This window comes from Copadichromis virginalis, linkage group LG5, assembly GCF_057382275.1.
Source record: "Copadichromis virginalis isolate Kocher_CV1m ecotype Utaka linkage group LG5, C_Virginalis_male_GT1.1, whole genome shotgun sequence".
In the NCBI taxonomy this organism is placed as follows: domain Eukaryota; kingdom Metazoa; phylum Chordata; class Actinopteri; order Cichliformes; family Cichlidae; genus Copadichromis; species Copadichromis virginalis.
Window position 1 is genome coordinate 22,406,109 of NC_140622.1, and position 15,707 is coordinate 22,421,815.

The window sequence follows — 15,707 nt, forward strand, 5'->3', positions numbered from 1 at the left end:
TGAGGTTAAGAAAGAAAAGATTACAGTTGTTTAATCATTTATAAGATTGACTTTGTACACGAACGTGTATCATCTCTGCCCAGCTGAGAAGAGACTAAAGTCTTGCTCACTTGCCGGTTCAAAAGTTACAGAGGTGATATCTTACAAAGGCAGCCAAGAGAACGAGAAGTCCAACCCACCGGTCAAAAACAGAGATAATAAGAAGAGAAGAATTTATGGATCTGATGAGCATAATCATGATACTCTCCTCAGAAGTTGTTCCACTTTATTTTAATGGCCATCGATGATAATAGTCAGGATGGATACTGCATAGTCAACAATCTGGAGAACAAGTTCCTGTGAGCCAAGTCCTCAATCTAGCTCACATTTTCTGGAACAACACAGATGATCTCCTGGATCTCTCTGACCACGATGATGCGAGACAGCATTTGTTCCACCTGCTGAATTGTGAGGGGCTGAGAGGAGTACCACATCGGGCTGTTTGGTGCAACGACAGGCTCTGGAGTCATGTAGTACGCATCGTTACGTCCTTTAACGCTCTGTGGGCTGGAAAAGAAAGTTAAGCATGTGTCTGGGGGTGTAAACTGAAGAGTAATCATCACATAAATCCTACTAAGCTGAAGTGCTGCTCACCATTTGAAGAGGTAAAAGTCATAAAGTTTGATGGGACAACGAAGAGGATTCGCAGGATCCTCGATCTGCTCTTCATACATGTCATCGGTTCCTAAATGATGCAGTACACAGCAACAGGTCAACAACGGGCATTTCTGCTATCCAACACTGAGCTAATCACGACCTGAGCAAGAGAGTACCTTTTTGTCCAGCACTGTGTAGGCCTTGCCCTTTGAGAAGGCGAATACTGGTTGCTTTGTCCTTGGCGTTAGTTGGGTTCTTCCTTGAGTGTCTTAAGACTTTAGAGAAAGCTACTTTCATGTGCTGTTCAGGTGTTATCAAGTGGAAATACCTGCAACAAATACGACATTGTACCATATTCGGTATTTGACTCTGAGCGATTAGAGAGAGGATAAAAGACTAAGGGCCATTCAATGGTTACTCACTTAGTGTTGAAATACATTAGAGTTGTGAGCAATGTGGAAGGTGAATGTGCGCCAAGCTGTTTACACTCCCACAGCATCTCCTCTGTCACATGACTTGGGATGATATAACCTAAGAGGAAAACATACCATGAGTACGGCAGGATTCACATGCATGTGTTTAAGGCTTCAGCGCATCTCCGTCATGTTGAACAGGATGATGTGATCCCGAACTAAATCGTCGATCTGCTGCTTAGCTCGTCCTTGCCAAAAAAAATGCTGTTAACTGCATAAGGTTAGTAAAGTGCAGCTAGCATGGCTAATGCAAACAGGCAACAGAAGCTCTTTTAATCTTGTGAATGACTGATGGTTGTTGCTATGACAATCATGCCAGAAAAGATCCCAAATGTCAAAGATGTCCATTGTCGAGTGTTTACATACATGTAAATGCTGCCTGAATATCGAAAACAATTACAAAATTGTGGATTTTGCCTTACCTAAAGGATGCACAGTGGGTTTCCAGTCGTGCAGGATTTTGTGTAAACTTTCGCAAAATCGAGTGTAATATGGATCATTGAAAATATCATCCACACGTCCATTTTCAGAAAGATACTATAAAAAAGAAAAAAAAACCAACAACACAGAAAAGCAATTTCAGCCTTAGTTTTATTCTTCCTGCCTTTTTGTGGTTGAGTATGGAGATACTAACCTTCTGTATACACAAGAAAACATAATACAGGACATCGGGAGCAAACTGTTCGTCCTCGGATCCTCGTGCCTCCTGAGTCATCAGGGAAAGACCCAAGTTTAACTCCGCCACTGCACTGGATACCAGATCTTCCTGAAAACGCAGGGGCTGACGACCTGAATGCAGAAATACCAGAAAACACTACGTTTGGAGAAGCAGTGTAAAACTGACTTTACTTCTAGGTGACTAAGAATAACAGTACGTACTACAGAGTGCCAACAGCAAAATGTTGTGACTTCCTCTGGTTTCAGCAAGAGCTCACTGTTACTGAGACAACTGTAACAGGCCTACTTACGTCCTATGGGCGCAAGCTTTGTTGTTTCCCGTTTGCTTAGTTCAGCATTTTTTCTCTTCACCCAAAGGCGCCAAACCTCCAGCCCTTCCTCTGGCTTTAGACACACAGGAACCAGAATCTCTGTGGGTGCTTCGCCCTGAGCTTCAGTGGCTACTTGACCCTGCAGTAGAAGAGCAAAGGAAAAAAAAAAAAAAAAAAAGGTTTTTGAGAAAGATGGCAGCAGAGTTAAACACATCTTATTAATTACATGATGGTAATTCATAGTATGATAATACTGTTATGTTGTAACATGGTATTGTTATGATTAGTAGTATTAACTAGTCCTAGTTAAATTAGTTCACATTCTTAATTCAGAAAGGAAAAAAAGGCTAAAAATAAACATGAACTTTTGAAAACACCATCATGATTATGACCAAAGCAACAATTATCAGTTATGTTCTGTTACATTTGCACAGGGCAAATTTAGTTCCAGCCATAATCATCGAGGACCAGAGTACAACTGTAAGACGGAGTCTTTTCTAACCTGCAGATGGAGCTGCTGGTCTTGTCCATCTTCCCCTTGACTCTGCTGTTGATTTGGGTCCCATATTTGCACTGACTGTGTAGTGTTGTATGTCCCTCCTACGGTCTGCACTGCCACGGGGATATGAATGTTGCCGTTCATGAACTGTGCTGGGAAGAGGGTCTGCACGATCTCTTCCTGCGTTGCAGTGGTGGCCGAATGCACGTCGGCAGACCTCGATGTGGAATTTGGGGACATTTTGTCCTTGCCGTTGGCGGTAGTTACTTGCACTGTGCTATACGTCTCCTGTGGTATAGCAATGTGAGTTACACCCTGCTGCTGTGGAGTGGAGTACACAGGGATGGTCCAGGTCTCACCTTGGGGACCTGTGATTGTTCCTGTAGTGCTGTACAGCTGAGCACTGTCAACTGTGAGCAAATCCGGTCGTAGGGACACATAACTTTGCTGCTGGCCTTGAGGGATGGCTAAAACTGTAGCCACCTGCTGCCCCTGTGGAACAGCATACGAAACAGCTAGGGGGACATCCATCTTACGCTTCTTGGCTGGTTGGAGAACAGTGGGGATAGTGCTGGGCCTCCGCTCTGCCTCCCTGGTAGAGTCCTGTTGCTGAGCAGGAGTCATGGTCTCAATGGTCTGGATCTGGATTTGTTGCCCACCCTGTAACTGAATCTGCTGGCCGGCCTGAAGTTGAATTTGCTGTCCCCCAGGCAACTGAATATGCTGCATTCCCTGCAACTGGATTTGTTGGCCACTTGACAGTTGGATTTGTTGTCCTCCAGCTACGGCGGCAACCAACTGAGCCTGAATCTGTGAAACACAGTAAACATGTTTTTTTTGTTTGTTTGTTTAAATGGGGAAACATGGAAAAACCTGATAGACGTAACTGAAGTTAATCCTCTACCTGCTGTTGCTGCTCCTCTGTGAGCTCTCCTGCCTGCACAAGCTGGGCTGTTGAGATTCCCTGTATGTCCTGCTGAGAGGGGTGGGCCACCTGAAGAACCTGACCAACTGTTTGGCCCTGCTGTTCTTGGATCTGAACCTGGCACAGAGGGAGAGTAAGAAAAACAAACAGACTTGTAAGCAACCTTATGAATCATAAACACACTGAAATACTTTTCTTTGACATTTCTGCTATGAACAACACAACAGTCATCAAAGTCATAAGGCGTCTCAAGTTTATACATTTGAAGTCTCAGTAAGATACACCCATGTCTGAGGTGACCGATCCTGTTTTAATTACATTAATGTGAATTGAACAAGCATGAAACAGCAACCATAATCCTGAGAGAAAGTTGATCTTTTTTTTGGCTTGTGATACTTCATAGAACTAACTTCTGCTACTAATCAAACAGATATTTCATTGATTGTGCTACAAGGTCTTTAATTATCTGCACAACAGGCAAACAAAAAGCAGACACCCTCTTTCCAATTACATTAAAAACATTTACATTGCTTTAATTTTTATTGCACAGAAGGACTACAATGTGATGGTACAAATCAGTATAACCAGTCAGAAATGTATCCTCCATTTCCACCTGCACCTTTTCCTACTGAAGAATCATTGTGACCACAACATTTTTCTGTAAAGTGCTCCTTTGCGTGGTTTTCACATTTCCTGTTGGCTCTGTATGCATACTTAAATACTAAGTGAAAGATCTTCTGTTTGTATTCAGTAGGAAAGGGATTCCTTCCAGTGAGCCTGACTGTAGCCTCTCAGAAGGCACTGCTTTGATATTTGGATTGGATATCAGTCCAATACTCGATCCAACTTTTTGGGTCAGTATGGGATCCATTCCTTTGAGTTCTACAATGTTTTCTGTTTACCAGATAACAGCAGCAGTTAGCGCCACAGCTAACACAGCATGGAGTGAGGTTTGGGGTCATTTCATGCTGCTACACCAACAACTTCTATCTGTACATCTGCAGAAGCATTTATTTAACTGGAAACTTTCCTCCTGTTTACTTTCACTCTCATTATGCTCTGTCCAGTCATGCAAGATGGAAAGTTTTGTGTAACACTTTTTAGGAGTGTTTACTAAACTTATGATATAATTATAATTTAAAATGTGATCAAGTCAGTTAAAGTTAATTTCACTCCAGCTGTCTCATTCTTGATGAAGAAAGTACAACGCCTGTAAATGACACCAGTTTGCAGCCTAATGACTCCAGTCCAGTGCAAATAGATTAAATGAACAAGAATATATTTCTATATCCTCCCTTTTTCAATAATAAATACCATAAATTCTGTAAATTTATAGCCTGTTTTTAACCCTAACCCTTTTCAAAACTTGTGAAAACTTAAGTGGAGTATGACCTCATTTCATACAAATGATTCACATCTATAGCTGATAAAGACAACACCAGTACACATTTTATGTGCTATAAGAGTGTCATATTTTGATGGTTTGGCTACAGCAATGTCTCACATTTACATTTTCAAATGTAGGACTAGGAGAAAAACCCAGGCATGTCTGAGAGGAACAGCAACATGTCAGCCTCTGATAGATTTAGTAAAAAGGGAGCTACCTTTCAAATATTCCAGAAAACCACTCCTGCAAAAGGTGGAGAAACTTTGAGGAGAGCCTCGCAGCTCCTGACATGTAACCCAAAAGTAAACAAATGCCTCAAACTAAGCATTACTACGACAGGAAGAGCCAATGGTGGGTAGAAATTACCAAATCAATCACCTGCAGGTGTTTAAACAGCTCAACCCAAGAAAAAAAAAAAAAAAAACAACATAAAACATCCCGGGTAAAAAAAAAACAAAAAACGTTTTCAGGTTAATTATATGACAATACTGCACAGGTGTTTGAGGTTAAGCTACTTTAGTTATTGATAAACTCAAATGTTAAGCAGTTATTTTATATGTTTATACAGACTTACATGGAAACACTACCTCGGCTACTTTTGTGATTACATTTGACGTATGCTGTGTCACTGTATGTAATGCTGTTGCCATCTTGTTTTGACAGATTCACATTTCAAATTTCATTTCAGTAAGAGAGTGCACTTCATGTACTTACACTTACAAAAAAAGCTGCTGTCTGCAAGTGTTTAAAATTTTTGTATTTTTTTTTCTATATCACCAAAATTAGCACAAATTTTCTGATGAAATATCATGATATAAATTTTGAATCTATAATTACCCACCCTTATTTCAATCTCTTCCTCACAGTGAGAAATACAGCTTTCTAATCCAACACTGAGATCAAATCAGTACATCAGCAGAGACTCACAGTCAAAGCAGTGGTGTCAGATCAGAAAGGGAAAAAGCTGGACTGGTACATCCTTAGTAGCCTCAGGTTTTTAATGTCAACATAGATGCATTCTCATATGTGTGACAGTGTATCAGGCTATGCTATGGAGTAATGCAAAAATAACGCACTGCTTTTTAAAACAGTAACTAATAATTTGTAACATATTCTGGTCTCTATGTAATGACACAAACACTAGTGAGTAATTGTGGTGTGCTGAGACTGAGAGGACAATCGGCTATATAAAATTTAAACACACTATGTTTTTGTATGAGGTTAGGCAGGAAGAGTCTCTGTGGACTACGTTTGCAAATGACATCATGTTCAATTAGTTTAAATTTCTAGGATCAACCATGCAAAGCAACAAACAGTGCACAACAGAGGTGAAGAAGAGAGTGCAGGCAGGGTTGAGTGGATGGAGACAAGTGGCAGGGTGATTTATGACAGAAGGATAGCAACAAGAATTTAAAAGACGGTAGTGAGACCTGCTCTGATCTACGGTTTGGAGACAGTGGCACTGACAGTAAGACAAGGCGGGACTGCAGGTCACAGAGCTGAAGTTGCTCAGATTTGTTTTTGGAGTGACCAGGATGGATATGATTAGAAATGAATACATCATTGGGCCAGGTCAGGTTGAGCAGTGTGGATGCAAACTTTGAGAGTTTGTGTGAAAGAGGAGGATAGGGTGAGATAGGGTGAGATGGAGGCAGATGATCCGACCAATAACAAGAGCAGCTGAAACAAGAAGAAACTAACCTGCACTTGAAGCTGCTGTTCAGATCCTTGATGCAGCTGGGGTGACATCTCTGTTGAGGTCACCTGTACCTGTTATAAAACATTTACATGTAATTGCAAACCACCAAACAACATAATTCAACACCCAATATAAAGTGTCTTACTGGACAGGCCAGCTCCAGGAGAGATCCTGCCACCTCCGTGCTGTCTGTGTAAACACAGTTGGCACCCTGCTGATGGTACACCATGGCTGTACTGGTGGCTGCCCCTTCCTGCTGGCTGAACTCCTGCAGCACCTCTGGGCCCTTGGCAAGAGACTCCAGGAACTCCTTCATCCTGTGCTGAGGCACAGTGCGGGCCTTTTGCCGCACATATTCGTCAAAGGAGACCACCCCACTCTCCTGCTCGTTCATCGTCACTGGACCTGGAAAGGAGATTTTTCTTTTACACTTCTAAGAGCACAGTTACATCCATTACATCCTAAACAAGCTGCATTTGCAATGTTCATGTAAAATGATGAGAGACAGCTTTTCTCTCTTACATACAACTACAATGATGCAGTTTAAATGTTTGTCAGTAAGGTTGGGAACGTTAGGGTTGCTATGTTAAATGCATTTGGCTTGGAGCTAATACAATGACTGTGCTTTGCTTAAATCAACTTTTCCTACAATTAAGAAACACTGCAATCACAGATTAGCTGAAAGGTAAACCTAAATGTTTACTATGAGCGATTAACTGGGTTTAATAGCAATGAAGTAATGAAGCAACGCACCAACAATGGTGCCTGGTTTCATTATATTGACAGTTTATGTGACAGCTAGTTGTTAGCATGCTAGCTTAACAATGTTAGCTAGGCGCTGTTTTGCCACAACCCATATGGATAGTTCACTGAGTAGCAACCGCCGACTGCATTCTACACTGTTGAATACCAATGTAATTTATGCCGTAACTTATACAACACGGCTATAGTTTTACTCATAATAGAGGCTATCGAACTGTATTTAACACAGCAACACCTCGCTGGCTAACCACTGTGCTAACGTTAGCTAGCGAGCTAGCTCGGCTGCTCTGGATCCTGTCATGCTACCTTAAATAAAATGAAATCCTCTTGTTTCCGCCAAGGCACGGTGTTTAAAACCAAAAAGCCGATAAACGTCTAACAGCTACCACCAGCATACCATTTACTTGGCTACATAGCACATTTTAGCAGCTGTGCAATACCGCAAAACAATGCCGTGATTACACGGAGATAAAATTTAACCATTGGCCGATTCTCTGACGTCTGCTTATTTCACGCTGAGCTCCGGGTTGTGTTAAAAGTTTACCACTTCCAGCAAAGCGCAGGTTTAGTTATGCGGCGAAATCCCACGTCGTATGTCCAAAAAAACACCACTCAGCGACACACGCACAAAACCCCACACACTGTTTACCAAGTGAGACATAAAATGACGGAAGTATAGGCCCCGAAAACAACGCGGCTGCTCTCCACACTGCTCTGCCAACCAACGGGCTGATAACTGCAGCTCCCATCCCGGTAGCAAGAGCAGCACTGTTATGAAAACTTACATGACATTTGGACGAGAAGTGCAACCACATTTGTGTAGTTAAAGGTAGGGCATGTCTCATCTGTAACGGTGGGTCAACCGTAATCTGGCAGTGCAAGATAATCACAGTCTCTCAGATTAAAACAGGGTCATTTGCATTGAAATGATAGAACCTATATACACAGATACCCAGTTTGAATGATCGCAATAAATAGACAGCCTTTTACAATACCACTCCTTTCATTGAGGATTAATTTAAAAATCAGACAAAATAATGACTGATCATTGTCATACTATTAGATATCTGTTCTAATATTACAGAAAAGTAGGATCTGTATAGCTTTAAATTAGATAGATATTGGCCACATTATGTGGTTAATTGGCCTTGGTTATTTATTTTATTTTAAAATATTTTAGTAGGGATTCCTTACTTAAATTATTATTTTCGGTCAAACTGTTTTTATGTTACGATGTCTCTGTTTTTGATTATTAATCATTTTATTTTATTATTAACTGTTTAATTTATTTCCTCTGACTCTGGAAATCAAGATACGTGACTTTAAATGAACACAAACATTTTCTTCCAGGATGGTTCTCCTGAAGCTTGGTAAACATGAATGCATGTGCCTTTAACTTGTTCTAACTTCCCCAGTCTGCCTTAAAGAGCCAGGCATGTGCTACTGAGGGCCTCCCCCTGTTCCCTCCACAACAAACTGCCTCTTGCCCTTCTTAAGGTGGACCTAGACAGATGCGCTGTGTGCATAGGCTGTGTCCTCTACACACTGGATTGGAAAGAGTTAATTCCCACACTCGCTGCAGACTATCTCTGACTCTACAAGGGCTCTCTTATGGCAGCGTTTATGTAGTATGTGTACATTTTTCTTTAACTGCTTAACATCTTCCAGGGTGTTGGCAACACATCTAGGGTTAAGGATAGGTTCTTGTTAAATGTCCACCCCTGTTTATAGACTTTAAAACACCCAAATTCTGAGTCTATTATAATTAACCCCTTGAGGTCTCTCATCACAAGCAATGATCCTAGAAGATGTAATTTAAAAAGAAAATGTCCAAATTCTTTGCAGTAAGGGGACAAAATTATTTTAACATATGCAACAGAACTATTTTTTCCAGTATAATATATACTGGCTTTTCTCCAAAATACAGGGTTACGTTTATGGTTTGAGGCTAAATTGGGGCTGTCAGCAAAGATGACTTGGAACTAAGAGGGTTCATGGAAAAAACGAAAGTCATAATGCGGTGAATCTTCATTTGAAATGTAACATCTTCTAGTTTCTGAAAATCTGCCTGTTTAGCAAAATCTAGCCCGAACACTATCACCATGGTGGACGTTAAGAGGAAAGAAAGCTGATCCATTATTGATAGAGAAAAGACCACAGGATTCATCTGAGTGGTGACTAACACTCTCCTAATTTGATCATAAAGCGTAAGTCTTTCACATGCACACTCTGGAAAAATAATAAGCTAGTAAGTTGGCATGAAACAGCTTACTTGGCTCGTGACTTACTGGCTTATCACTGCAGGTGACTTTATGCCACTGTAAGAATCTTAATGTAATCCTTTTGAGAAGGATTTACCTTTAAACAGCTGCCATTAAAACAAAACAGAAGGCTTGTAGGTTGTTATTAACAGTCGGTCATTTACAACTTTGATTTTCATTTTAAAATCCTTCATTTATGAACACTGCAAACAATAAACAGGAATTATTTATTCAACTTTTTTTCTCCAGAAATGGGCCATGGTAATCAGGTCTTTGTTTTACTAGCGACATAGTGATGGAAAGTTGCCAAGTAACCAGCAGGTGCAATAAGCCGTTAGTTAGTTGTGAGCGCGCCAGTCAGTATGTTCAAGGCTCACTGTGATGCACCTTGTGTATCACCTCAGAAATCAGGCTTTACACATACTTTTACCAGAGATGCAGCACAACCCGTGATGCACTAAAAAGAAAGCAGAAAATAAGACTTGATCGCAGGTAAGTCAATGAGTTAGACTGATTTGACAGCTGAATGATGTGTTGTCATGTGTGTTTTATACTTGTGTTTGCCTGAATCATAACTGAACTATGAAGGGGTAAAATATTTCAGTTTTTCAGAGTTTTTCTGGATTCACAGCATTTTCTAGTCTTTCTAATTGCATTTAGATACCTATTGTTTACACTGCCTGATTTATTACTGAAATGGCTACTTTATATTTTTGGTCCGACTGACTCATATTGTGAACAGTTTTTCCAAAGTTGTGTTGTAATTTTGCTGATTCAAATGTGCATTTATTGTAGAGGGTGCACATCCTCCAGATTACACGTAGAAAATATTGTCATTTAGAACTGAAACATAAAAGTTCGTCTGTGTGAATCTAAATATATTTAATAATCATTTACCTCCCCATTATGGCTGTGAAGAAAGTGTTTCAGTGTTTATTTCAAGGTAAAATCAAGTTTTAGCCATCTTGACATCAATAAATATTTTTAGTACATATGTTTGTGTTTACCAAAGCAGTTTTTGATTATTTAGTTGCTGTGAAAGTGTGGCAACAAAAGAGGAACTTTTTATTAAAAGAGGCTTTTTATTATCTTGGTTGGCTGAAGTTTTGCGTTAGCTTCAGAAAAACTGTAAAGCATATTTTTAGACTGTTAATTTTAGTGCTAGGGACATTAGGAACCTGAATGCATGGAAACGTGTTTCAGTGCTTTCGCTCTGTCTTCTCTACAGATCTTGGCTGTCAAAAATGGGGCGTCTGCTCTTTGTGACACTAACCGTGTCCCTCTCTTCACTTGGAAGCCTTATTCAGTCTTCACCATCCAACTCTGGCTCAGTCCAAACAACTCAAAGTGGAGCCAGAAACAACAGCAGCCTGGACAGCTTGGCCAGGGAAGTAATCTTTCAATCAGAAAGCCCTGTAGAAGGCAGCCGGTATAGTGTTGGCAGCATGGAGTTGCAGCAACTCATCAATCAGGCTGTCACTCCATTGAGCAAAGAAACCCACTCTGGGTCTGGAATCATAGTGGGGACAGAACCCAGCCTGCACCACTCAGGGCCTCTGGACCAAAGAGCTGACAAAGCTAATACTTCAATTACAGGAAACACTCACCCCAGTGCACCCGTAATCTCAGAGGGAGCTCTGCTGGAAGGCGGCCACATAACAGCAGAGCGCTTACAAGAGAGTCATACCTCTGCTGTGAAACACAACTTCCCAACTCGTAAGTAAAGCTGTGATATGGAAGTGAAGTAGCGCACATAGTGCATTACTTGACGTTTTTCTTTAACTGCATCAAATTGTCAGGTGGTCACAGTGAGATCTAGTATAAAATTATATCCTTCTTTTCACATTTTTGTATGAAAAATCAAATTTAAATCTATTTAAAAAGCAAATAAAGTAAAAGTGATTGATATTGGATCTTTTGGTTCGATGTAGCTGTCTGTGACACTGCATGCTGTGCAACTATGCTGGTAATCGGGCTAACAGTACAGTATGTAAAAATTCACCATGAAATTATTTTTAATTAAAAATATAAAATCTTCTCTTTCTTTCAGGTGGAGACCGCCCTAAACTTCCTTTCCATACCAGTGCGTTTACTTCCATGATAAATTATAAACCTTCAGAACCTGGAGGCCCCTGCGTGCTGGGTGTTGGGCCGTGTATTGTTCTTAAAAACTTTAATGGCACCAGTCTGCTCTGGGACGACATGAGGCGCACACTGGCGTTTGCCTGGGAATTGCACGTCTTTGGGTCTGCCAGCCTTTTCTTGCTGATGGCTTGCCTGGCAGTTGTGGGGACGGCTGGAGCATGTACGCTTCCTCGGCCCCTCTGTTACATCCTGATCCTGGCAAATAGCTTCCTAATCATGGGTGGTTCTTTGCGTACCATCCTCCTCATACTTGACCCCTATGGTACCCGTCAGATTCTGTCTCATGCCACTCTGGCAGCGCTACATAATGTTCCTCTGCAGCTTCTTCTGTGGGTGCAGCTTGCTCTCGCTCTGGTTACACTGAAAGGGTTAAATTTATTACTTTTCCCACTAAAGCTGCAGCACCCATGGGTGGTTGGAGGGTTTGGTATATTTCATTGCTCTGCATTATTTGTAGCCGATCTATACTCTTTAACTTTAACCCCTGCTGTCCCTCTTTTGCTACAGACCCTTTCCCTCTGCTGGGGCCTCCCATTTTGCTTGGGGATCCTCACAAAGGCCCTTTCCAATCTGCAACCCTTTCTCAGGTCCTCTTTACCACAGTGGGCTCCTTCACAGAGGCCCGAGAGGCGCGGAAAGCGAGTCATAGCAGGGTGCGCTTTCCTTGGGGTGCTATGCTGCAGCCTTCAGATGTATAGTCTCTTCTGGCTTTATGGGCTACTGGGAAACTGGAGGCGCTTTGGCTGGGGCTGGTGGCTGAGTCAGTTCTGGGCGAGACTCCTTGAGTTAGCCTGGGGATTCTCTTTGCTTGTCCTGGGATCTTGGATCTTCTGGACTCCATCTAAGGGTCACACAAGGGGTGATCATGTGCAGAGCAGAGTGGAGGCATTCAAAAGAATGGAGGATAAAAGCTTTTGGGATAGGGTGTTAGCCACTGTGTGGAAAGTCCCACTAAAAAAATCAGATAAAAGCTGGGAAGACCTGATGCCAAATAACTGGTCCAAATATAACCTGTCAAAAGCAGGTATCAGCAACAACATAATGTCCCCATATGATGATCGAACATCCACCCAAATATCAGAGCACAAGTCTGATCCTGGTAGTAGCAGCTCGGACTCTCAGGCAGCATTGCTGTGGCAAAAAGTTGGTGAACGTGAGTGTATTCTTTCACTTATAGAGTTTGACATGCGGCCCCCATCTCCTATTAACCTCAGGCGCAGCATTGACAATGCTTTTCACCACGGACAGCTTGTAGCAGGGAGTCTGTTCACACCTCCGCCTCCCTCATGGACAATGGGCACCAATGATGAAGACGGTGGTCTAAAACCCTTCCCTCCAGCTTTTATCAGCTACGGCTGGATGGACACAGAGTCCATTTCGGCATCTCTAGACCATTTCCAGGCCAAAGAACCAGTACAGTCACCCAGTGCTGCATCTGAAAATAATGGCAGCAGTGAGTCTAAAGCTGCTGCATACATGAGAGAGGAATTCTCTGCAGTGATGCATCAGCATTACTGGTCAGATGACGATGTCACAGACCTCTAAGGACATAAACTTCTTTTACATAAACTATCATATTTCTTTTAGTAAAAACTGTTTACTATGGGTGGGTTTGATAATGCAAAAATACAGTCAGTATGACCTGAAATTTGTCACTTTTTATGTGATCTTTATGTTTTTGAGAAGATGATGGTACTTTCACTTAAATAAATCTGTTGAGTCAGATTTTTTTCTCCTAGTGAATAATATGAGTATTTAATAATAATAAAGGTCTAATATGTTTTGTTCTGTCAGTGTTATTTGTGTATGTAGGACAGATGACCTTTAATTCAGCAGGTTACCATCTCTTATCTGTTGACATCTGATTAGTGTACCAACAGCGACTGGATGTTTTTACTGTCTTGTTTGTAAATCAATTTGAATTTATATGAATAATATGATCAAGAATAAATTTTGTGCTAACCATGTTTTACATCATACCAAATTTACTTTTATTGATTTTGCCTCAAATATGTGTGTGTGTGTGTGTGTGTGTTTGTGTTCAAATCATAATAATGGCAGTCAGCATGGAGGTGTAAGGATGTAATCTTTTAGTAGATGTTTAGATCACTGAAAACTGGTTTACGTAAAGCTGAAAAACCGAGAAACAGAAGATTTTGAGAAGAGGTGAAAAAAAGAATAGAATTTAAACATTCGATTTTAGACATGGGTGTGGGTAATTATCCCGAACAAAAGGGAATTAATTAAACTTAGTAGCATTTAGTTGTGTTATTATTCAGCTTGAATTGTTTGATATAACTACCAGTGTTAGAAAAAAAGAATCTATTGGGAAGAACTCAAAATTTTCAAAAAGTCATAAATTGACAAGAAAAAAAATTGTACAGAGACAAAGTGGTAAATTCAGGATTAAATAAAGGCACATTTACAAGAAAAAACCTCAGAAACATTTGAAATTTTCTGAGTTTTCTTTTTCCTGCTGAATTTGGAACTTTTTTAAACCTACATTTTGTTTTTTTTAATCGCAAACTCGATGGTTATTTTTCCCATAAATATTTTAATCTTCTTATTTCTACTTTCAGTAGCCCCAATGCATATGTCGTAATGTCGTATTTCTCAGTGGTGCGCAAACACAAAAAACAGGATAACAGAGCTGATTAGTCCAGTACATGCTTATCATACACAACAAAGACTTCTCCCGCTACAGGTTGACATGGCAATGAATGATTGGTCAACAGTTTGAAAAGGGGGTGGTTCTGGAGATTACCTTTGAAATCATTTTACAAAAGCACCGTTATATAATAATTAAAGGTGTGATGCCTTGCCTCCATTTGCTGTATGTTGCAGTGACAGTTTCTCAATTGTTTTTCAAACTTTGTGATGATTTGTGATGATGATGCAGTGGGTGCTGTGCAAACACCTGCAGCAGTGTGATTGATGTTTAGCCTAAAACTTTGCTGACATTCAAATGTGACCATCAGAGTGACTTAAATTGGTAAGTTTCAATAGCCTAAATACCATCTCACATCTGTCTTATTAAAGGTGGTGTGTCCGGCGACTCACTGTTTACTTTTAAACAAAAGATTTGTTAATGATTAATTTTAAAATGTAAATTATTCATTTGGAATAGATCATAAAAACCCAGCAGACCACATCAATCAAATCAAAAAGTCTGAATATATTTAATATTCTAATTATTCTAAATCAAACACTTTTCATTTAGTGTATGAATATTGAATATGCATTGATACTATTGAATTTAGATTCACTAGATTAAAAAAAAAAAGATTAATGGTTAATAATCAGATATTAAAACTACTGGAGTGTTTACACGTGTAGCATCTGTGGATCTATTGTTAAACAGTTTTCTGAACAGTTGACATTTACTGCACCTTCTAATTGATGCATGTGCTCACAGATCAAGGTGTGATGGGCCCTCTTGTGGTCAAACATTGTAAACAAACATTTACTCAGTTTATTTCCTTGCAGGATAAAGAATATTCACTCCTTCCTTTATGAGCGGATGGTGAGTTTTTGGTTACTTGCCTTTTGCTACCCAACATTAACCCTACTACAACACCAATCGCACCTCCTGGTGAAAGTGGTCAGGTCCTGCGGCAGACTCAGTACCCTCAGTTCCCAGTGTTTCCACAATACGTAGTTCCCACACTTATCACACATGTTTATGGTATTCCCTACTACATCCGTAGCTTCCCTCAGGTACCGTTGCAAGCTTTGTAAACTAAGAAGTGCCTGCACTTCCCTACCCTGAATTCTCATTTAGGCCTCATGTCTTGTTTCCCAGACGTGAACTGCCTCTCCATAGTATCCACAATATCCATTTCCTCTGTTCTCACAATTCCCTGTGAGACCTGGAATTTTCCATCCCACAACCCCATCTCACCCTCTTGCCCCTCCTCCATGACTGTGGTTT

At 40.6% G+C, this 15,707-nt stretch overlaps 2 protein-coding genes across 7 annotated transcripts in view; one reads left to right on the top strand and one right to left on the bottom strand.

The window, feature by feature from the left end:
* qrich1 (glutamine-rich 1) overlaps positions 1 to 15,707 on the bottom strand; it is a 21,224-nt gene continuing 5,517 nt past the window's right edge. Inside the window, exons 1-12 of one of the 6 annotated variants that reach the window (XM_085456757.1) lie at positions 8,156 to 8,244; positions 6,754 to 7,013; positions 6,611 to 6,679; positions 3,502 to 3,639; positions 2,601 to 3,407; positions 2,078 to 2,237; positions 1,744 to 1,898; positions 1,532 to 1,646; positions 1,059 to 1,167; positions 813 to 964; positions 634 to 724; positions 1 to 546 (exon numbers count right to left, since the gene is read on the bottom strand). In XM_085456757.1, the coding sequence (XP_085312883.1) occupies positions 357 to 546; positions 634 to 724; positions 813 to 964; positions 1,059 to 1,167; positions 1,532 to 1,646; positions 1,744 to 1,898; positions 2,078 to 2,237; positions 2,601 to 3,407; positions 3,502 to 3,639; positions 6,611 to 6,679; positions 6,754 to 7,013; positions 8,156 to 8,162 (2,253 nt within the window). In that variant the 5' untranslated portion in view covers positions 8,163 to 8,244 and the 3' untranslated portion in view covers positions 1 to 356. The other 5 variants (XM_085456754.1, XM_085456759.1, XM_085456758.1 and 2 more) reach the window with 5 other exon arrangements.
* LOC146709686 (proline-rich transmembrane protein 3) lies at positions 6,976 to 13,708 on the top strand. The gene is made up of 3 exons (XM_085456760.1): positions 6,976 to 7,293; positions 10,860 to 11,347; positions 11,682 to 13,708. Exons 2-3 carry the CDS (start codon positions 10,876 to 10,878, stop codon positions 13,319 to 13,321), a joined length of 2,112 nt encoding a protein of 703 aa, XP_085312886.1. The 5' UTR covers positions 6,976 to 7,293; positions 10,860 to 10,875; the 3' UTR covers positions 13,322 to 13,708.